General features: G+C 40.9%; 1 protein-coding gene and 1 long non-coding RNA gene across 16 annotated transcripts in view; one reads left to right on the top strand and one right to left on the bottom strand.

Moving 5' to 3' along the window:
- Positions 1-23456, top strand: part of NFYC (nuclear transcription factor Y subunit gamma) — an 80639-nt gene that overhangs the window by 42806 nt on the left and 14377 nt on the right. For 5 of the 14 annotated variants that reach the window (XM_009205923.2, XM_009205911.2, XM_009205924.4 and 2 more), the window contains 4 exons: positions 4441-4553; positions 13155-13226; positions 15235-15348; positions 19427-19522. In XM_009205923.2, the coding sequence (XP_009204187.1) occupies positions 4449-4553; positions 13155-13226; positions 15235-15348; positions 19427-19522 (387 nt within the window). In that variant the 5' untranslated portion in view covers positions 4441-4448. Of the gene's footprint in view, positions 1-1106; positions 1664-4440; positions 4554-13154; positions 13227-15234; positions 15349-19426; positions 19523-23456 lie in introns of those variants that run through there. The other 9 variants (XM_009205904.3, XM_009205900.4, XM_009205902.4 and 6 more) reach the window with 9 other exon arrangements.
- LOC103883949 lies at positions 4438-9244 on the bottom strand. 2 transcript variants are annotated; one of them, XR_004184425.1, is made up of 4 exons: positions 9156-9241; positions 7171-7279; positions 6129-6270; positions 4438-4518 (listed from the first exon to the last, which is right to left on the bottom strand). It is a non-coding gene; the product is annotated as an uncharacterized LOC103883949 (long non-coding RNA). The 2 variants fall into 2 exon arrangements; XR_646350.4 differs by lacking the exon at positions 7171-7279 and having other exon boundaries at positions 9156-9244.

A 23456-nucleotide genomic window follows, 5' to 3' on the forward strand; every position in this document is an offset into this window, starting at 1 on the left:
AGGCTAGTCTCAAACTACTGGCCTGAAGTGGTTCTCCTGTCTCAGCCTCTGGAGTTGTTGGGATTATAGATGTAAGCCACAGCACCCAGCCTCCTCTTACTTTTAAATACTTTCTTTCCCTTATTATCCTAGAAGATGAACCCATGGGCTTGTAGATGTTGTAAATGGACGACTTCTGTAGCAAAATCAGTTTATTTGCAATTAATGCATTAAGATAAGAGGTGGTGATTAAGGTTGCTTTATTTATTTATCTATCTATCTATCTATCTATCTATCTATCTATCTATCTATCTATCTATTTATTTTTGAGACAGAGTCTCGCTCTGTCACCCAGGCTGGAGTGCAGTGGTGTGACCTTGGCTCACTGCAACCTCCACCTCCTTGGTTTGCAACCCCCACCTCCTTGGTTCCTGAGTAGCTGGGACTGCAGGCATGTGCCACCACAGCCAGCTAATTTTTGTATTTTTAGTAGAGACAGAGTTTCACCATGTTGGCCAGAACTCTTGACCTCAGGTGATCCACCAGCCTTGGCCTCCCAAAGTGCTGGGATTACAGGCGTGAACCACCACGCCTGGCCTGCTTTATATATATAATTTTAATTGTTGGGTGTTTTTAAAGCTCCATGCAAAGAATGGATCTGCTTTATGGAAAGCCTTTTGACTAAAAGTACTCACTTTTTCCAGGAATTTACGTTAACAATTTATGTTCTTCTAAGAGACATTACTAATAATATCTGCAAAGGTGTTAGAAAACATGCTCCAAACCTTTTTCTCTCTTTTCCTTGTGAGAAGATCTTATGTCCTTCAAAGGAAGATTACTTTTGTCTTTTGAAGTCAGGAATTTATAAAAAGAGTTTGCTGGATGGAAAAACCATAAAGGCTGTAACTCTAAAACCTAATGTAAAGAAGAACAGTTAGAGCTGTCCAAAGATGGGAAAGAATGTCTTACCACTAAGCCAGTTTCCTGGAACTGGAGTGGGGGGCCCTCAAATGTAAGGCAGTTGACCACTTAAGATAGAATCACCTGGGGTTGGGCAGAGGTTGAAGAAAAGCTGCGAGCATCTTATAAACAGGTGGGCCTGAGTGTCTCCTTATGTCTTTTTTTTTTTCAGTCCTAAACTTCTGTGATGCAGTAAAATGTAAAGGATATTATTGACTTGTATTTTTTGCATTTACCTATTTGGGATTTCCTAATGTAGGTAGGCTTCTCAATTTTAAAACTTAACCTTTAATACATTTTCAGTTCCAAAAATATTTGATAACTTCTGTTTTGTACCTAACTTCCACTACCACAGCATGTGGCTCTGAGCCAGCCACAGATTCATGATCTGTTGACTACACAGATGTTTGGAGGCTGATCATGCCTGCACATCCGTAGTTGGGACAGTTCAAAATTTAAAAACAGACTGCACAGATGGTTCTAGATGTGCTTTTTGAATTGTGTACCTTTGTAATGTTTTGGGGGGATATCAGAAGACAGCCAGAATTTGTTACCAGACTTTTAAATTGTACAGATCTTTGTACTCCAGCTAAACCTACTCATCCATTAGCAAGTATACAGAGATATCATCCTGGCAATTGCGCATCTTTCTTCTTTGACCTTAGCAGTTTGCTTGGCAGATTGTGCCAAGATGAGGCCTGTCCAGGGACCCATGCAATAAAAGGTTAGATTCTTTTGAAGTTTTTTGATAATTGTTTTTATTTCCAGAAAGATATTTTTGTTTGCCCCATTTAAAAAGGTTAAATTGAGTCACTCTCTTCACTTTCATGAGTACCTTATAGGAAACTATTAATAATGATAAATAACTAAACTACTTTAGATTACCTTAATTTGTTGTTGTTGTTGTTCTTAGTGTATCTAAGAGAGTAGCATATAGGCCATGTGTATGTGGTGATAAATGAAAATGCAGGGGTCTTACTTGGTTATTTAGGACTTAAGATTTTATCTAGTCATTTTCAACTGTGATCGAACACTTCCCTTTAACTCCCTTCAGAAACTCCAAGATCATATTGTATCCCAGGTACAAGAATTTCTGTTCAGCTGTTTGTAGGCCTCCACCACAAGAAATTGGCTCCAAACCTATTCCCATTACATCATCACCCACTAATGTCATTACACCAGAATGAAATCTGCTTTGAAGCTTGTATTTTTGTTTTCCTTCCCTTTCTTTCCCCTCATTATTTCCTTTAGAAGGGAAAGGGAAGAAAAAAAAAGAAAAAAACCCAGAGACCTGTAAACATTTAACAGTGAATTGGATATCCCCACAGGCTAAACCTAGAGTTGTCAGCTTTCATTCCATTCTGCTGTGATAGGGTGTTCTGCTCAGTGTGTATCCACATGGAGCCTGGAAAGTAACAAGTCTAGTCATGTGACAACTGGCTTTGGTGCTTGCTTTCAGCCCCTCAGAATTAGTTCCTAATGACTCACATAGTTCTCTGCCAGCATCCCGTCACTGGTATGTTAAACCTTTTCAAATAATTCCTCAGAATAGAAATTCTTAGGAGAGCACTAAATTTCTCCATTCTTTGTGTTTAAACTGTTCTTGCACTTAAATATTTGCCAGATAAGTGCTTAAGACATTATAATACAGGTTGAGTATCCTTACTCTGAAAATCTAAAATCCGAAACTTTTTGAACCCTGACATGACGCTCAAAGGAAATACTCATTTTGGATTTTGGATTTTCAGATTTGGGATGCTCAACCAGTAAGTATAATGCAAACTTACTCCAAAATCAAAAAAAAAAAAAAAAAAAATGGACTGGGCTTGGTGGCTTACGCCTGTAATCCAAGCACTTTGGGAGGACGAGGCAGGTGGATCACCTGAGGTTAGGAGTTTGAGACAGCCTGGCCAACATGATGAAACCCCATCTCTACTAAAAATACAAAAAATTAGCCAAGCTTGGTGGCAGATGCCTGTAATCCCAGCTGCTTGGGAGGCTGAGGCAGGAGAATCACATGAACCTGGGAGGCGGAGGTTGCAGTGAGCTGAGATTGCAACACTACACTCCAGTCTGGACAACAAGAGCGAAACTCTGTCTCAAAAAAAAAAAAAAAAGTCAAAATCCCAAACACTTCTGGTCCCAGGCATTTCAGAATTTCACGTAAGGGATACTCAACCTGTGTTATCTACAGTTATACAGTTATAGCTGATATGGGGATCCTTATTCATATCTTCCCTCCTTTGTCACAAAGCAGTTGACTAAATGCAGGTTCTAGCCCTCTTTCTGTATCCTAATTTTAATTCTTTTTTTTTTTTTTTTTGCGATGGAGTGTTGCTCTGTTGCCCTGGCTGAAGTGCAATGGCATGATCTTGGCTCACTGCAACCTCTGCCTCCTGGGTTCAAGTGATTCTCCTGCCTCAGCCTCCCGAGTAACTGGGATTACAAGCATCTACCGCCATGCCCGGCTAATTTTTGTATTTTTAGTAGAGATGGGGTTTCACCATGTTGCCCAGACTGGTCTCGAACTCTTGATCTCAGGTGATCCATCTGCCTCGACTTCCCAAAGTGTTTGGATTACAGGTGTGAGCCACTGCACCTGGCCTCTGCTTTGTTTTTTTTAACTGTCTTTAAGGCTTCCGGTTGCCAGTGTGCTGTGTTAGGCTTTATGTTTAATAACATGGTTCAGGTTCGGGAAGAACTGGCAAGTAGTTTCATTTCAGAGGCTTCATGTTACCTACACAGTTATTGGCCTCATGTCCTTTGAGGCAGATTTGCCTGAGATTAGAAGGAATCATCATCATCAGGAGCCCCAGAGAAACAGGACCACAGTGTCTAAAACAAAAGAAGAAACCTAGCACACACACTCTTTTTTTTTAAGAGACAGAGGCTTGCTGTGTTGCCCAGGCTGTCTTGGAACTCTTGGGCCCAAGTGATCCCCCTGCCTCACCTTCCTGAGTAGCTGGAACCACAGGCATGCGCCATTGTGCCCAGCTTGGCTTTTATCTTTTAAGACTCTGGGTTTACATTTCTGTACAGTACTAATCACTGGGGACTTTTAATGTAAAAATTTGCTGAAGGCTGTGGCATGGAGTGTGAGAAGCCACAGAGAATTTGAAAAAGCTTTGGAGGGAATGGCATTGAAAATTATGGGCTAGACTAGGGCAACAAAATACTTTCCTCACCCCACACCCATGTAAGAAGTTAAAAGTCCTTGATTAACATTAGGATTTTAGCTTACATTTCTAGCAACTTTTGATTTTCTAGTTGGAGCTCTTTAGCAGTCTCTATGGTATAAGCTAGATAGAAGGAAAAACTTTCCTACCAATGTTTTTAAGATGTAAGTCTGTGTTAAAATCTTTTTAGTATAATTATATACCTTATCAAACTGAAAAATTGAATAGATTCATAAAAACATCCACAAAGATACAAATGCCTAATCTGGACAGAAAGTCTGACTTTATTGTTTCTAATGTGTCTTATGTATGTGTTTATTTTCAGTTGTCACGATGTCCACAGAAGGAGGATTTGGTGGTTCTAGCAGCAGTGATGCCCAGCAAAGCCTACAGTCATTCTGGCCTCGGGTCATGGAAGAAATCCGGAATTTAACAGTGGTGAGGAAGAATGAGAAACTTTTATTAGAAACTTTTAAAGAGTATAAGGGCTATGGGAAATTAACCAAAACTCAGACTAAAGCATTTTTAATTTCAAGCACATTTACGAGGCATAGTTCATCCCTGACCTGTGGGTAGGAAAATGAAAACATATGCCTTCTGTGAGGTAACTGCAAGAGTGTCTTTTATATCTCAGTGGTCTTCCATAAGCATGTGGTGTGTAGTGGATACTTTGACTTGGAGGTAGTTTAATGTGAGGCATATCCTTTAGGACTTGTAGGAAAACAGAGATCTCATCTTCCTTCTGTAGCTCTAGCTCAATTTTTTAGGCCTGATTTAATGGTCCTGCCACATTTCTAGAACTTGGTAAAAACTATTGGACAATTTATTCAACAACAAATCTATTGTGAGCCAGGAACTCTTTCCAGGTGTTAAAAAGATACACTTTGATCACTGTTTCTCAACAGCTGCATTATTGACAGTTTGGGTTAGATAATTCTTTGTGCTGAGGGGCCGTCTTATGCATAACAGCATGTTTAGCAGCACCCCTAGCCTCTATTCACTAGATGCCAGTAGCACCCCTCCCCGAGTTGTGACAACCAAAAAATGTCTCCAGACATTGGGAAATGTGCCTGTGGGCAAAAATCATCCCCTATTGAGAACTACTGACTCACAATAATTAAATATAACCTTGACCTGTGAGGAGCTTACAATCTAGTAATTACAACCAGACTCATTTAGTCAGTAGGTATTTATTAAGTACTTACTGAATCAGGCACACTGATGAGTCCTGAAGCAGTAAAAGTCAAGGAGCACAAAGGACATAGTGCTTGTTTCTTTCTGGTTGAGTTAGGTAAGAGTTTAAGTAAAGGGAACATTTTTGTTGAGTCTTAAAATATGAGTAAGCGTTCACCAGATGTGAAGGATGGGAGGGCAAAGACAAGGGCATGCATAAAGGCATGGAGGCCCAGTGGGGAGGGCCTTATAGTTAGAGGAACATCAAGACATTCAGAGTGCCTGAAGGTTACTGTGTGTTTAGTGGAGGTTGAGGGAAGGAGTAAGTATGTGGTGTGAGAGTGGTAGTGGAAGGTGAGGCAGGTTAGAGTTGGAGTATTTTCATAATACAGTTGTCATGTCCTTAATGAAGAATGTTCATTAAGGTGTCATTTTAGTACATACTGAAGGAGTTCTCTGTGTTGGCTATGTCATTCCTGCCCTGGAAATACTAGTATCCTGGCAGAGCAGACACTGGATTCCTTCCTGATGTAGAATTAATGTTGCAGTTGCTTAGGGTTAGTGACCTTTACCTTCTGACGTTACAATGTCAGTTTATTCATTCACTCAACAAATACTTATTATGTACCAACCAAGGCTATGCTAGATACTGTGGATATGGTAATGAACCAGACAGACAGGATCATTGCACTGAACCAGACAGACAGGATCATTGCACTCATGGAACATATATTCTGATGAGACAGGCTAATAAACAAGTAATTAATGGAATGAAATAACTTATTATGATAAATGCCCACTGACTTCAGGGATGAAAAGTAATTCATGTTTTGGATATACCTCTGGGTCACATTTGTTTATATGAAGAGTTTTCAGCAGTTGAACTTGGCTTGGCCTTTCTCAGACTGGCCTGGGTTCAGAGTGGATTTCCACTGAAAAGTCATTGTTCCTCTTCTGCAGTCTAAGGTAGTAGTTATCTAAACTGTCTCAGATATAAAAGAGAAGGTAGGGAGAAATGAAACTATAAAGTCAGAAATGGGGTGTTTTGTTCATATTTTAGGGGGATAATCTCATGATTACGCTTATCAGCTTTTGGTGCTGGGGTCAGCTTGGTGTAAAATGAATGCTCTCCTGGGGTGTGGTGGGACTAGGCCAATCGAGCAAGTCTGTGCTGCAGCTTGAGCCGAGAGACATAAATCCAGGATTAGGCAAGTGGCCAGATAAACTCTGGAGGTTTAAGCTCAGCACGTAACTTTTCTGTTTTGTTGGACTTTGATTTTTTGTTTTTAGTTGTAGTAAAAAAACACATAAAATTTCGCCCCTTATCCATTTTTAAATGTACAGTTCAGAAGTGTTAAGTGTAATCACATTGTTATGAAACTTATCTTGAGAATTTTTTCATATTGCAGTACTGAAACTGTGCACTCTCTAAACAACCACCATTCTGATTTCTATGAATTTGACTATTTTTGATACCTCATAGAAATGGGATCATATCGTACAGTCCCCTACTTATGATGATTCTACTTAATGTTTTTTCCACTTTACAGTGGTTAGAAAGTGATGTGCATTCAATAGCAGTTGTACTTTGAGTACCCATTCAACCATTCTGTTTTTCACTTTCAATCTACTATTCAATAAATTATGAGATACTCAACACTTTACTATAAAATAGGGTTTGTGTTAGATTATTTTGCCCAACTTCAGGGTAATGTAAGTGTTCTGAGCACATTTAAGGTGGGCGAGGCTAAGCTATGATGTTTGATAGGCTAGGTGTAGTAAATGCATTTTCAACTTAGGATCTTTTCAACTTACAATAGCTTTATCAGGATGTAACCCCATTGTAAGCAGAACAACATATGTATTTGTCTTTTTGTCTTACCTTATTTCACTTAGCATGTCTGTTGAAGCATGTGACAGGATGTCCTTCCTTTTTTATCTTTTTTCTTTTTTTTCCTTTTTGGAGATAGAGTCTCACTCTCTCTTCCAGGCTGGAGTATAGTGGTACAATTATGGCTCACTGCAGCCTCGACCTCTCAGGCTCAAGCAATCCTCCTGCCTCAGCCTCCTGAGTAGCTGAGACTACAGGTGCGTGCCACCACACCCAGCTAATTTTTGTATTTTTCTGTAGAGGCAGGGTCCCACCATATTACCCTGGCTGATCTCAAACTTCTGGGCTCAAGCAATCCTCCCACCTCCGCCTCCTAAAGTGCTGGGATTATAGGTGTTAGCCACCATGAGTGGCCTTTGTTTTTTTCTTTTTTAAAGAGACAGGGTCTTACTCTTTTGTTCTTTGCTGGAGTGCAGTGGCAGGATTATAGCTCACTGTAGCCTTGAACTCTTGGGCTCAAGGGACCCTGTCTCCTCAGTCCCCCAAGTAGCTAGGACTCTAGTTGTGCACCACCGACCTGGCTAATTTTAAAAAAAATCTTATGTAGAGATGGAGGTGTCACTGTTGCCCAGGCTGGTCTCAAATTCCTGGCCTCAAACAGTCCTCCGCCTTGGCCCTCCAAATTACTGGGATTACAGATGTGAGCCATCATGTCTGGCCTATCCTTTTTTTTAAAGGCAGAATCATACCCTGTTGTATGTATATACCACATTTTGTTTATCTGTTCATCTGTTAATGGACATTTGGGTTGGTTCCACCTCTTGGCTATTGTGAATAGTGCTGCTGTGTTACATGAGTGTGCAAATACCTCTTCAAGACCCTGGGCTTTGATTTGTAACCTGCTTGGTTTACAAGTTTGATTGCCAACAAAGCTGATCATGATGCTGACCAAATTTTAGTACCTAGACTTTTAGTCTATCGGAAGTTAAAAGAGAATTACTTTGAGGGATTCAGTTTTGGTTCAGGTTTTGTGTGTGAAGAGAAAGAAGAGTAAAGAGGAAGTTGTCTTTAGTCATTCTTGTATTGGTGACTAATTAAAATTCTCCTACGTACTTTTGAAAGGGACTCCTAGACCTCTGCCAAGCTATGTCTTTTATATCAGGTGCTTAGAACAATGTCTGGCATATAGTAGGTGCACAATAAATATCTGAACAAATTAGACTCCACTTCAGGTTTAGTGCAAAGCAATATCAGTTCCATGTTTGAGTAAGAATGCAATCCAGTAAAGTCAAGGTAATTTTTTTCCCTTTGTATGACTCTTATTTTCCCCTCTTCTCAGAAGCACAACACGTGATGGCATCTGCTTCTCTGACTGCGCTGCTGCCTGTGTAACATGACCAAACATTTTAGCATTTAATCTGTGCCTTTCCAGAACTCAACAATACTTAAAACCAGACTTCCTCAGATGTGTCAGAGCCTCTTAGGTTGACACCTCAAAATATCTAACAGATTAAAAAAAGAAAAAAAATTCCTTATGTTTAAACTACCCAATCATAAGTAAAACTTATGAGAATATTCATAAGGTGTGATCTCAGACTGGGACACAAATTGTTCCAAAAAGAAGTAATTGAAGTTTGCTAGATGATGTATTTCATGATGTGTTGGAAACACTGGCCTCAAGTCCTTTTGGTCTGAGTCCTGTAAAACAATTTATATCTTTCATTTTAGCTTGTTCTCTTGACTCTTAAAAGCTCTGTAATTGTCTGTAAATCCAGGTGGTGTTCAGCTCGGATTGAAATTAATTAAAAACCATACCAAGATGATTGTTTCCCAGAGTGATTGTGTAAAATACTATATTCCTGCACAGCAGAGCTCTGGGAACAATATATAACAGACTTCTTCATGTTGAGTTTTACCCCACTGGGCCTCTTTGAAAATAGGAAAGAGAAAGCTAACTTTGTCTTTACGGAGGTGAGTTGGGGGCAGTTGGGCAACGAAACTGAATTTCAAAAAGAAAAATCTAATTCTGTACTTACTACTTTACATCCCATTCAGCCTTCAGTTTACTGTAATTCAGTGCCTAGGTCACTTTCTTTTAATTGGCAGTTTCATCTTTTCATTCCTCAGTGCCTTCTGATTGGGTGATGACTTTCTAACATCACAATCAAATCAGATAACTGTTTAAACAAGAACTTGGTGGTGAAGGTTGGTGGACTGTTACAAAACAGGACCTGTGCTGTGTGAGCCACTCCTGTAGAGCAGTGCTTCTCAAACTTTATTGTCTGTATGAACCACATGAGGGAGGATCTTCTTAAAATATTGATGCTGATTTAGTAGGTTAGGAACGGAACCTGGGATTCTGTTTCTTTTGAGTTCCTAGGTGATACCATTGCTGCTCCAAGGACCTTACTTTGAGTAGCAGGGCTATAAAGCAGTAGTCCTTAACTCTCACTTGGATCATAGTCACAGGGGAGTTTTCAAAAAACATGATGCCAATACTCTACCCACTAGAGCAGGGGTCCCCAGGCCCTGGGCCATAGACCTGTATGGGTCCATGGCCTGTTAGGAACCTAGGAACTGGGCTGCACAGCAGGAGGTCAGCAGCCAGTGAGCAAGCATTACCGCTTGAGCTCCCCCTCCTGTTAGATCAGCAGTGGCATTAGATTCTCATAGGAATGTGAACCCTATGGTGAACTGCACGTGTGAGGGATCTAGGTAGCACACTCCTTATGAGAATCTAATGCCCACCCTGCCCATCTTTGGAAAAATTGTCTTGCACAAAACTGGTTCCTGAGGTTGGGGACCACTGACCTAGAGTTCCTGATTCAGCTGGTCTCCAGGAGAGAGCTCAGGCATCTTGTTTTTCAAAAGCTTTTCAGGTGATTCTAACGTGCAGCCCCAAGATTGAGAATCATTGCTTTCACAAGGGTTGAGAATCTTGACTTGCCAGAGTGCCTGACTGGGTAGGCCTGGAAAAGATTTCTCTTTATTATTTGAAACTCTGGATGTTCTTTAGTGCAGCCCAAGATCCGCTGACTTTTCTTTGGCTCCAAACTCTCATTGAGTGAATTCAGTTTTGAATTTGTCTTGAAATGCAGCAGTTTCAGATGACAGCATTTTTAACATAGTTCTTTAGTAGTTGTCAGGAGCATGAGAATGTTCTGAAAGATAATCTGCTCTTCTCCTTACTGATGTAACTCCCAAAAGTAGGGGGGAAAAAAGTATGTGTCAGCTGTTCTTCCAGTTGGATCAGTATCAGGAGAAGGAGTTAAGGAGTTAAATGTTACTCCCTTCAGTTACATAGTAGCCAGTGAAGTGGGGAGCATGAATCCAAGTTTTAGGGGCCTCAGTCTACTGTTTGTAGAGGGCCTCCCCTTTCCAACAAGCTTATGGTAAATCCTTACATGTAACTAGAAGGCTACAATAGGATTAATAGAAAACTGGGTGGTTGTCAACAGGGTTGAACCATACACACACCTCAAGATCCACTTTTACACACTGCTCCTTGAGATCTCAAGGTTTCAGGAACATGGAACAATAGTTTGTCACAAATAAAAGCTTTGGGAAGGAGATTAAAGCAGAGCTTATTATAAATTTCTGCCGCATTTTACATATCTGCAAGACGGGAATGATCTCTTGATCCTTGACTTTTGTTGCTTTTGATTAAAAAATAGAAATTGAAGGAGTAATATTTTACTCTTTCCATTTGGGGAAAGAGGTCTTTATCAGCTTTGGGCTTTAGTTCAGTAATCATGGAACATTCTTGTACAAATTATATTTAAAACCAAGCCAAATGAGAGCACACTTGCAAGAGAGCTAAATCTATGATCATCTTGTGCTGTATGTATCAGCCTGGGAGGCTTTCCAAAGGAATGATCATCCCTAGCATTCTCTTTGGCATTTCTGTGTAGTGTCATCATCTTCTGTGATATGCCACACAAGAAGGAAGACCAGTGGTTGATTTCTGGGATTGAACTTTAAAAAAAATCTCTTAAGGATCTGGCTCCAACCCAGTATCCTCTTTCCTGCTTCTCCCCTCTATACTCAGGTCGTAGATCTAAAACTTAAATAGACTGTGATTTTTTTGTATCTCTGTCTTTGTTGTTCTGTCTGAATAACATTCTCATACTTTTTCAACAGGCAAATTCCCAGAATCCCTTAGACACAGTTCAGATGTCATCCCCTTTGTGGAACATTTCCAATCCCTCACTCTCCCTCCAGCCCCACATTGCTAGCTGTCCCTAGCAACGTGTCCTTCTTTGTGTCCCCGTGGGATTTTATATCCCTCCCTTCCAGTTTTGGATAGGGGATTATAATGTTTTCATGTGACTGTCTCTGACAAACCACATGCTTTTCAAAGGTAGGAGTAGATGTGTATTTTTTCTTTCTTTCTTTTTTAAATAGTAATGGGGTCTCACTATGTTGACCAGGCTGGTCTCAAACTCCTGGCCTCAAGCGATTCTCCCATCTCAGCCTCCCAGAGTGCTGGGATTACAGGCATGAGCCACCGTGCCTGGCCTACATGTGTATTTTTGCATAGTAGTAGGTATCATACATTTACTATTAGTTGAGTTGCTTGAATCAGTAAGTGAAAGAGCAAGGGGAAAAACAAGAATAGAATGAATCTGTGCTCCTATTTCCTTTTGTTGAAATTTTAATAAACTGAACTTCTAAGTCCCCGTTACTCCAGGGTTAGTTTTAGTAGAGGCTTTATGGAAAATGTTGATACCTAATTTGGAAAAGGAAAAGATGAAAAATTGGTGTTTGAAGTTTGTAGAGCAGAGTGGTAGCCAAGCAGCTTGTTGGGTTTGCGTGGAAAAATTAGATGTCTTGGTGTACATTTTATCCTAATGGATTCTCTTCTTTCTGTAATCATAAAATAGGTTCTGGGAAGACTGTTGATGGTTTTCCAAAATAACTTTTTTGACATATATTTGAGATTTTCTGTTGGTCTTGGAAAAGAAAGTTCACTTATGCTTGTTAATTACATCTAATCTCAAATAATAGCTGCTTCTTCCATAATGTGATGATGCAAATTTCCAGGTGAGCATATTGGGTTTAGTGAGTCATATTTCAGACCACTTATAGAGTCAATCATTTGACACCTAGTCCCAGTAAAGATTTTGCTGATTTTAGCTAATATCTGCCTTTGCACCTTTCTCTTCATTGCAGCTCAGAAACTCAAAATTGATTTTTTTCCTAGAATTGCATCCATCATTGGGCATGCGTTTAAATACCAGTAGTTTCCAAATAAAACAAAAAAGGGCTTAAATCTCAAATTATTGAGTAGTGCTGGTCAAAAGCCCTTCACTAAATTATATCCACAGTGAAGTTATATGGTCCTCCCCCACTCCAGGCTTGTTTAAGAAAAAATAACACAGCTGTTCCTAAAAGGCAGCTGATAAATTCACCCTCATCCTTTTTCTGTACTCCTCTACCCCCACTTGAAACAAATTTTGGAGACAAGGCCTTTGCTACTGTGATGGGAAAGGAGCTCTCCTCCCCAATTTCTGTTGACAAGTTAGTGCAAATATCAGAAATAGCCACTGTCAGCTGTGAAGAACTGTGGGTCACTGTGGTCAAGTGCCCCGGCGTTACTGTTACAGTTTATCACTGAATGGAAGAAAGAACTGGAACTTTAGAGGAATACCCCTGAGACAGAAATCTCATTTTAATCTGCATATTGCAGACTGGTAAACTTACTTGGAAAAAAAGTGAAGGCGCTCATAATGTCCCTTTATGTGCTGACGAAAACAAACAAACCAAAAAAAACAGATATTGCTTGGGGCTCCGTTTCATGAGGGCACTGTTAGAGGCCATCCTAAGCTTTTTCTAAAGCCCACTAATTCTTTGAAGACCTGCATATGTTAAGAAGAATTTTGCTCTGGAGCTTGTATTTTCTTCATTTCATCTGTACCTCCTCTCCCGACTTCCTGAAGAGAAGGATTAAGCCAGAGTGCTTCCTGCTGCCTGTCATGCTTTGCCACACTGTTGATTGTGCCCACCATTTATGCATCTCTTGTTGTTCATTTCAGAAAGACTTCCGAGTGCAGGAACTCCCATTGGCTCGTATTAAGAAGATTATGAAACTGGATGAAGATGTGAAGGTGAATTCACATTCATTTTTATTATTTCTTATTGAAGCTGAGTGATAGGTAGGTTATTGTTCATTGCTCTAGAGCTCAAAGTTTAATTAAACAAGAACACACAAAAAATTACTGTCTGTTGCTTTGTTATTTGATTCCTGTTTAAAATTGTTAAGTGAGCCAAAATTGAGCAGTTTTGGTTACTATATGGATCATCCTGAAAATTAAGGATATCCTGGGTTTTTTAGATGTTGAAAAACAGTAGTTGTTGGTTTTTGTTTTTTCTTTTTCTTTTTCTTTTTTTTTTTTTTTGAGAGTTTTACTCTGTTATCCAGGCTGGAGTGCAGTGGTGTGAGCTTGGCTCACCGCAACCTCTGCCTCCCAGGTTCAGGCGATTCCCATGCCTCAGACTCCCAAGTAGCTGGGATTACAGGCGCCTGCCATCACACCCAGCTAATTTTTGTATTTTTTGTAGAGACGGGGTTTCGCCATGTTGGCCAGGCTGGTCTTGAACTCCCGACCTCAGGTGATCTGCTTGCCTTGGCCTCCCAAAGTGCTGGGATTACAGATGTGAGCCACCGCATCTGGCCTTTTCTTTCTTTTTGAGACAGGGTCTCACTCTGTCACCCAGACTGGAGGGCAGTGGCATAATCATGGCTCACTGTAGCCTTTACCTCCCAGGCTCAAGTGATCTTCCCACCTCAGCCTCCCAAGTAGCTGGGACTGTAGGCACATGCCATCATGCCTGGCTAATTTTTAATGTTTTTTTGGAGCAGGGGACAGGATCTCACTGTGTTGCCCAGGCTAGTCACGAACTCTTGGACTCAAGCAGTCCTCCAGCCTCGGCCTCCCAAAGTGCTAGGATTAGGCATGAGCCACCATGCCCAGCCGGTATCTCACAGTTCCTTTCACAGTGTAGCATATACATGTATCATCAAGTCAACAGGACAGTGCCATCATCTTAGCATCTTATAACATATAGTTTGTTGATCTGAACTCTTAAGAAATTTTTGATAATGATATTCAACCTGCTCTAACTTTTTGACCTGTGAGTTTCTTTTACATGAATAACACTTGTGAGAGGGTTTGCTTGGGCTTGGCCATTTCTGTATTCCTAGGAGTCCATCTCCATTATAGATCTCAGAGAAAGAGGAACTCTGTCTCTTTACCACTCAAAATTAATAGTCTTTTGTATTTTCACAGAAAGCTAACAATTGATAGCAATTTTCCTTTTTATTAGCTCCTTTCTTCCTCACAGTAGCCCTGTGAGATTTGATATAACAAGAATTATCAGTTCCGTTTTACAGATAGTGGAAATAGACACAAAGGTTAAGTGACTCACCCAGAGTGCTAGGACCAAGATCGCATTTCCCATCTGCTGCTGCTTTAACTCCAGAGCTCTTTCTGTGATTGTAGCCTGCACAGACTACCTCACCAAAGGTTTAGAACCTTGTTTGACCAAGAGCTTCAACTTTGAAATCAGACACATCAAGTTTATATGGCTTGAGCACTTCCTATGTGCCAAGTCCTGTGCTGGGTACATATATTATTTCATTTGATTGCCACAATAAAACTGGAAGGTTATCCTCTTTTTCAGTGTGTGAAAAACAAAGCCCAAAAGGATGGGAAGCCTGCAGTTTTACCCAAATCCATTGGCTTTCAAGCTCATTCTCCTTCCCCATATTGTTTCTCCTTAGATTAGAACCTAAACCCTGCCACTTACTGGCTCTATGGCTATGGGCAAGTCACTTCATCTCTCTTAAACCCTAGTTTCTTTGAAAGGCTATTATAAGGGTAAGAAAGCACCTTGCACAAGGTTTGGCACATGGTAGGTGCTAAATAAGTATTCTTTCTCCCTGTTCCCTGCTTTATTCCTACTCATGGATTTATTTTACCTTGGAATCTCTTGAGCATACCACCTCATTTTTTGACCCTTGCCCCATAGTCCCATGCCAGGCAATGAGGCAAGAGACAGACTGGTTTGAATGACTTGCTGGTGATTGACAGGGAGGGCCTGTGTCTGTTACAGATGATCAGTGCAGAAGCGCCTGTACTCTTTGCCAAGGCAGCCCAGATTTTTATCACAGAGTTGACTCTTCGAGCCTGGATTCACACAGAAGATAACAAGCGCCGGACTCTACAGGTATTATTGCAGACTTAGATTAGGAAAACTGGGGTAAGCAGCCACCTTTGCCTGTTCTGCTGCATGGCTTTGGACCAAAGATTGTTCTTCTTTAGGCCTCTATCAAGCTGACATGTAATTGGCATCTCCACTGTTGGGAGGCAGACATATTTTCTAGCCATGGTGATTGTGTTTCTCCACCAAAAATCTTAATTCTCTCCTGGTTTTCACAGCTTAGTGACTGAACTCTTTTCCCTTGGTGAGCCCTCACTATAAACAGAGGCTCAAGTGATAGAGTATTTATCTGTTTCCAGACGTAAACAACTTCTGCCTGGGAGCCTTGAGAGATTCCAGGAAAGGACAGTTCCAGGAAGTATCAGTGGTCTCACTAGCTTCATTAGGCTTTTTGTTCCTTGTCTGCCTTCCTGGGAGTCCTCTTCTTCTTCTCCTTCTTCTTCTTCTTTTTTTTTTTAATTTTAATTTTAACCCAGCAAATCCACATACATACTGTATGCAGAGCCCTTGGTCATTGACTCTAGAAACCCTCACCCTATAGCCAAGCCCTGGCTTTTAGAGGAAAGGTTTCCCAGATACAAGAAGAAGGGTGTAACAAGTATAAAACAGTGGCGCTATTTTAACAGTGAAGCCAAGAAAATAAATTGTTTTCTCTTCTTGTTTCCCTTTACCTGCAAAGTAGAAAATACATGTGTTTATTCATTTATTCTAAAAATACTTAACTGAACACCCACAGTGTGTGCCAGGCACTTTTCTAGGCTCTGGGGATTAACGATACACAAAACAGACAAAAATCCTTATCTGTGGGAAGCCTTCATTCTAGTACAGCTTGTCAATGCAGCTTAAAGTTAGGATTTGTGTACATTACTATATGAAAGTTTTAAAGCGAAAAAAGGAAAAAATACTGAACTCCAATAAATGAGATGCATGTTGAAGTCACAGAATTTATGCTGCCTTGAAGTTAGTCTGTGGATCCAGAGAGAGCCAGTTAAAACTCCCTTCAAGATCAATTCAGATTAGAAAATAAAATAGGTGGCCGGGCACGGTGGCTCACGCCTGTAATCCCAGCACTTTGGGAGGCCGAGACGGGCGGATCATGAGGTCAGGAGATCGAGACCATCCCGGCCAACACAGTGAAACCCCATCTCTACTAAAAACATAAAAAATTAGCCAGGCGTGGTGGCGGGCGCTTGTAGTCCCAGCTACTCGGGAGGCTGAGGCAGGAGAATGACTTGAACCCAGGAGGCGGAGCTTGCAGTGAGCTGAGATCAAGCCACTGCACTCCAGCCTGGGTGACAGAGTGAGACTCTTGTCTCAAAAAAAAAAAAAAAAAAATAGGCAAAACACTTGGACAGACCTTCAGAAAAAAAGATAAACAAATGCCCGATAAACCCATGAGAAGGTGTGCAACATCATTAGTTGTCAGGGAAATACAAATTAAAACCGCAGTAAGATACTGGTTTATACCCACTAGAATACCTAAAATAAAAAAGACTGACAGTACCACAGTTGGTGAGGAAGTGGAGTGTCTGAAACTCATATATTACTGGTCAGAATGTAAAGTGGCACAGTCACTTTGAAAACCTTTTGGCACTTTGTAATAAACATATCCCCCTACTCTGTAACCCAGCCATTTCACTCCTAGGTATGTACCCAAAAGAACTGTAGCCATTCTTTTTTTTTTTTTTTTTTTTTTTTTTGAGGCAGTCTCTTCAATATCCCAGGCTGGAGTGCGGTGAGTGATCTGACTCGCCACAGCTCACGCCTCCCGAGTTCGCGCCGTCTCCCACCTCCCAGCCTCCCAGAGTAGCTGAGACTACTGGCCCGCCCTGCCCGGCTGAACACTGTATTTTAGTAGAGGCGAGGAATTTCACCATGTGCTCAGGATAGTCTCGATCTCCTGACCTCGTGATCCACCCGCCTCGGCCTCCCAAAGTGCTGGGATTACAGGCTTGAGCCACCGCACCCGGCCAGCCATTCTTATATAAAAATGCTCTTAACAACCTTCTTTATACTACCCCAAAACTGGAAACAACTCAAGTGTCCATCAATATAGGAATATATAAACAAATTCTGAGGTATTAATGAAATGGATTCCTCCTCAGCAATAAAAAGAAACAAACCATTGCTCCATACAACATGGATAAATCTCAAAGATACTATGTTAACAAAAGGAACCGGAGGGAAAAAATTACATAGTGCATGATACAATGCATTATTACTACCACCTATGGTGATAGAAATCAGAGTTGTGGATGCCCAGATTTAGGGGAGTGTGGGGAAGGATGTTGACTGGAAAGGGCTAGAAGGAACTTTCTATATTCCTTTTTTATTTTTTGAGACAGGGTCTCACTCTGTGGCCTAGGCTGGAGTGCAGTGGCTCAATCACAGCTCACTGTAGCCTCGACCTCCTGGGCTCAAGTGATCCTCCCACCTCACCCTCCCAAGTAGCTGAGACTACAGGTGCGTGCCACCATATCTGGCTTAAAATTTTTGTTGTTGTGGTAGAGATGAGGCCTTACTATGTTGCCCAGAGCTGGTCTTGAAACTCCTGGCTCAAGCAATCCTCCTGCCTCAGGGAATTTAAAAAGCAAAGTAAAAATTTTAGGAAGACCAACTTAAGTATATCTATGTTTCCAAAATACTCTAGAACATTTTGTTATATATTGGAGATGTTTATTATTTTTCTTTTTCCTCTTTTATTCCATCGGTAAATGAGCCATTTAGATAGATTGAGTAGGTGACATCAAAAAATGCGACACTATATTGTAGTCATCTTAAATGAGTCCTGGCAGTCTTAAGATGGGCCCTGCTTCAGTTGGAAGGGTTTATCATCAAGCCGGTGGTTGGCAAGAAGGGTGGACTAGAGTTTTGCATTTCAGAGGCTTGGGGCCATCACAGATACAAGGGAAAGAAAAAAAAAGAAAATTTCCATCCTCTCCTGTTTTGTCTGATGAGTCACCTTTTAAGGTGTGGTATATAGAGTTTGCTAAGGATTTCTGTTAGTATGTTGACATTTTCCCCAGCATTTTATTATAAAAAATTTCAAACATAAGCAAAGTTTACAGTGAATACCTGTAAACTTACAACCTAGATTCTACCATAAACATTTTACTATGCTTATTTTATTCCCATATCTATTTATCCCTCTATCCATCCTTCCAAGTAGTCTGTTTTTAAGTGCATTGTAAAATTTACTTTGCCCAAATACTTTAACATGCGTATCATTCACTAGAGTTCAGTGTTTTTTCTTATTGTTTTTCCTTTTGCTTTAAATCTTTAGTAAAGTACACAGATCTTAACATACATAATATGTTGGGTTTTAGTAAAAATCTTTTAATTTTATTATTCAAAGAAAGGAAGTATCACACTTGGAGAGAAACCCCCATTAGAGCAGGTCTTGGTTTCAGTATCATTAGCCATCTGACTCCTATGTTGTCTGACCTCTCCTGCTGCTGTTCATAGCACAGACTATGAATACCAGAATTCTCCTAAGCTACGGTTTTTATTTGGGAATTCAAAACTGCAATGATAAACCCATGGTTTAAGCATTGCAATTGAGAATTCCCAAATAAAAACCGTAGCTTGTGAGAACTTAGTGTATACAGATCCAGTGACTTGAAAATGTTGCAAAAAGTTGTTGAATTAGGATTTTACCTAAGAAATCCAAAATAGATTATAACTACTTGTGAACCAAAGGGAAAATATTATTTAGGGCCTTAAAAGGATTATAAACCTAACTTTGCTAACCCACAGAATGACCAGAAACCTACTAATTGAGATTACTAAGTTTATAATTTAAAAATCGCGGGGAGAGGATCAAGCAGGAGTAGCAGTGGTTGGAGGCTCAGATATCCCATTTTAGAGTGTGAGTTACATGTATCTCTTTCTTTTTTGTTGATGATTGTCCACCAGGTCTGATCATTTAAAGTATATGAGTTTGGCTGTGCTTATTTCAGCTGTAGACTTGCCCATGGGTGTTTAGTTTGGCTTAAAACTCATCTTACCTTACTTGGAGGGTATAAAGCCAAGTGAACTAGTTTCTCCCCAGGCTAATTTTTCACACCACTTTTCTTTGTTACAGAGAAATGATATCGCCATGGCAATTACAAAATTTGATCAGTTTGATTTTCTCATCGATATTGTTCCAAGAGATGAACTGAAACCTCCAAAGCGTCAGGTGAGCTGTGAAGGCATTGCAGTTGCTGCTGACTGAAGAGCACTTTGCATACTGGTGTCAGATACGCTCCTTCTCCTCTCTCAGCACAAGTCATTTGCTATTCCTTTTGCTCCTCGTTTCTAGACCAGATTCATTCTGAACATATCCTTCTGTTACTCATTTCTGGATACTTTTAACTCAGTGCCTCTGAAGTGGTGTTTCAGTGAAAATAGACAAAATGAAAATGAAAGACTTTAGTTACAAATGGTAAAGTGAAGCTCATTTCAAGGTATCTTAGGAAGTCTATCAGAGCTCTTCATCTGGGATGGAAGAATATTCCCAGAAAGTTGTAGATTTTAGATTTTTAAGAAACAGCTTCTCTGTGTGCACAGTGGTATTTGGAGTGAATGGACTGTGTTTCTCATCCTTTATATTGTGGTTCTTTATATCTTTATATAGTGCCCTGACTACGCACTAGAATCACCTGTTGGGGTTTTAAAAATATCAGCACCCAGGCTGTACCCCACATCAGCTGAATCAGAATCTCATGATGGAGCCCAGGCAAGGCATCAGTACCTTTTAAAACTCTCTGGATGCTTTTAATGTGCAACCAGATTTGAGAACCACCACTTGAGCTGTTTTCCAAGCAATCACAAGAAAGAATGTGAATGTCTCCCTTCCCCTCTCTTCTGCCTGCCCCTCTCCAAAGGTCACACTAGTTGTTTTTTCAGCACCTTGGGTGCGTATAGCTCTTAATTGTGATTGTAATAGACCTCTGTCCTTTAGAGCTCATTGTTTTAAGCATGCAGATTGCATGATTCACTAGGTGTAGTAGAGACGCTTGGGAAATAGTGGCAGAATCTCACAGGAGCAAAGCTGGGCCTTGTGCTGCTTGCTTTGTTATATGAAACTTTATTTTTAATGAATTAGTTCATAGTATATTATCCCTAGAAGTAGTCATTCAGTGACAACCATTCTCCCCATCCCAGCCTGTATTAATAGCCAGCCAGAGAAAGTCTAGGAGAAGTGGCATCCTAATCAACATTTGTAATTCTGACCCTGCATGAGGGCCTTCGGATTAGCAAGCCCTCTGCCACCTCCTTACTAGAGTAGGGTGTGCCTTACTGCGTCTCCGTTCTTTCTGGGCAGTCTTTGCTACTGTAAACATCCTTGACTGGAAGCTGTAAGGTGTTCAGAGGAGCTTTCAGTCGGATGTTTACAGCGGCAGGCTGCCACGGTCGTCCCCAGCTACGCATCGGCTTTGAAACATTGCAGGTTTGTGCCCACAGGCTCAATTCCTCCTCTTGGGGGTCCTTCCCTCCTCTCTAAGCAGTCACAGCAACAAGAACTCAGGCCATTTCTCTTCCTTCAGAACAGAGAGTATCATATACCTGCTTTCCTTGTTGAAATTGTTTTCTCCTTTTGTCTATCAGAAGCCCCCTTTAAAACAAGATGGTGAACTCTGTGATGAAATCAGGCCTTGCTCACTCTCATTGTGCTAAGTCCTTGTTTTCTATGGGCTGCCTGCTGAATACACTGGCTGGAGAGAAGGGTCACATCCTGTCAGTTCCTTCAAATTCCTCAGTGCTTCTGGGTCTCTCGGGGTGTCACACGGCTCCTTATTCCATCTTAGCCAGACTCGAAATGCTGTGATCCATCTGCTTTTAAAGTGTGTTTAGCTGAAACAGCTTCTTGTTGCTTGGATTTAGTTCTTTGTAGGTGTTCAAGCCATTGATTGGCATCGTATTCGGGACAGCTGCTGCCTGGCCTTTGAAAGGTTGAGATTGCTGAAAGCTGGCCTGAAATTCTAAGATAGCATTTTTAATCCTCTGTAGACATGAAGTTTTCCCAGGCTCCAAATTGGCTGGCACCTCCTGAAGTCCTTTAAAACGCCTACTCTCCAAAACCCACCCTTTCTGAAGGAGGCAGCAGTTCACTCTTGCTGCTAAAAAGAATGTACTTTTTTCCAGTCAGGGCTGACTGCACAACACTGTAGAGATGACCCTAGGATGTGATGCTGCTCTTCTCTGGCACTGTTCGTCAGTCTCAGCTTCTGAAAAGATTCCAAGAGCAAGCCCTCTAGTTGGGGAGGCCACTGCTAAAGTTGAGCAAGTGCCCCATTCTGGATTGATCCAGTCATTAAACGATTGTTCTACCACTTGGGACAACCTCCCACTGCTGGGATAAGGAACTAGCCAGAAATATTGAATTGTGAGTCCTAGGCCCTGACTTCTCAAAGATGCTTGGGAGTTTCGCTTGTTCTTCAGAGAAGCAAGTAAAGATTATTTGAAAGTAGTAGGTAGGTGAGGCCTGACTTCTGCCCCACTAAAGCTATGAGTTGAAAGTTCCTGCCCATTGAAATGTCATTATCTTTTCACCCATTTCTTTAAACCAAGCATAATCATTTCCTTGCTAGCTTGACTTCCACTGGCAGAATGAGTCTTCATAATGCAGAAGAGCCTTAGATATGCCTTCTTCCATTTCATTGATTTGAGAACAGTTGTGCCTTGTCCTAACAACACAAACCTAGGTGCCTCCACTTGATTCTCACAGCATCCTAGATATTGTCTAGTTCATAAACAGTTTAAGAGGATTTAGTAAGCAGCATAGGAGGAGCTCTTTACCTGCTCTCACAGTTTTTGGCAAGAGGTATTTTGGGTTCTGGAAGGGGTTTTTAAAGGGTTTGCTTTTTGTCTGACGAAAAGATCATATTCAGTACTAGATCAGCTGTAGTCGGGGATAACTGGAGACTAAACAATCACAGGTCAGGGCTAGAAAATGCAGGTGTCTCCCTGCTGCCTAGCTTCCTACACAGATGGTTCTAGGGCTTTCAGTCCTGTATACCCTCTCATTACCCGAGAGCTTTTTCAAGTTAGGTCTGGATTTCAGTGATTTGTATTTTTTGTAAAATAAGAAGGGAGATCTCAGTGGAACCCAAGTACCTTGAACCTACTTCAACAACTTTGCAAAGAGCAGTTGGCCTCTGTTTCTTGGCTGCAAAAGGTATCAGTATTTTAGCCTTGCCACAGCCAAGACCTAGTTTGCAGGCTGACATTTATTTATAATGATGATAAGTTGGGGTTGAAATGGAGTTGACGTTGCCATTTTTAAGTTGTTGTGGAAATTGAGACCTAGATGAAAATAAAAGGGAATCTCCTTTTCCTTCTGCCTCGGCATAATCATATTGAGGGTTAAAACTGTTTGTGTCTGAAGCACAGAATATATTAACCTAGAAAGTCAGTTCATACATTAACTGAGAAACCCAGAATATTACAGGTATCTCCCTAAGCTGGATAGATGGCTGTCAAGTAACCGTGTCATGCAGAGACCCATGTTTCTCAGGGGCTAGATACTGGCAGTCCTAGTTTTAGTGTCCTGGCCCCCAGTCATCAGGCAAACAAAGGATACTCAGCTCTGTTCCACAGGGGACACCAGCTGCTTCCCCACACTGTAGCCACAGAGTCCTAGAGGTACCAAAAGAGAGTTTAGAGACTACTTTTTTCTATTGGTAACAACAGTTGGGTTTAAGAGAATTTGTCATACCACCAACTTAGATTCAGAGAAGTACTTTCCTGCCTCTGTCTGCCTGTCTAAATAAATCCGTTCATCATTCAGCAAGCACTTATTGAGTGCCTACCTGGGAACGCAGGGGATAGCAGAGAGCAAGAGGGAGCTAGGCTTTGCCCTCATGGCACTTACATTTTAGTAGAACAGTTAATTTGACATGAAAGTGCAAAAGTGTATACTATGAGGACAGTACTTTGGAAGCACGGTTCAGGGCACCTAACATAATGTTGGGAATGGGGTCAATACCAGCTTTGTAAATGTTACTTTGGGGAGTTTGAGGCAGCCCACAGGGTTTGTGTACTTCTAAGAAGTGTCTTTTCCTCTTTTCTGGAACATGGCAAACTTTGCCCTGAATAAGGACATGAGTAAATTTAGCTAATATTTTTAG

This window comes from Papio anubis, chromosome 1 (genome assembly GCF_008728515.1).
Source record: "Papio anubis isolate 15944 chromosome 1, Panubis1.0, whole genome shotgun sequence".
Lineage (NCBI taxonomy): Eukaryota > Metazoa > Chordata > Mammalia > Primates > Cercopithecidae > Papio > Papio anubis.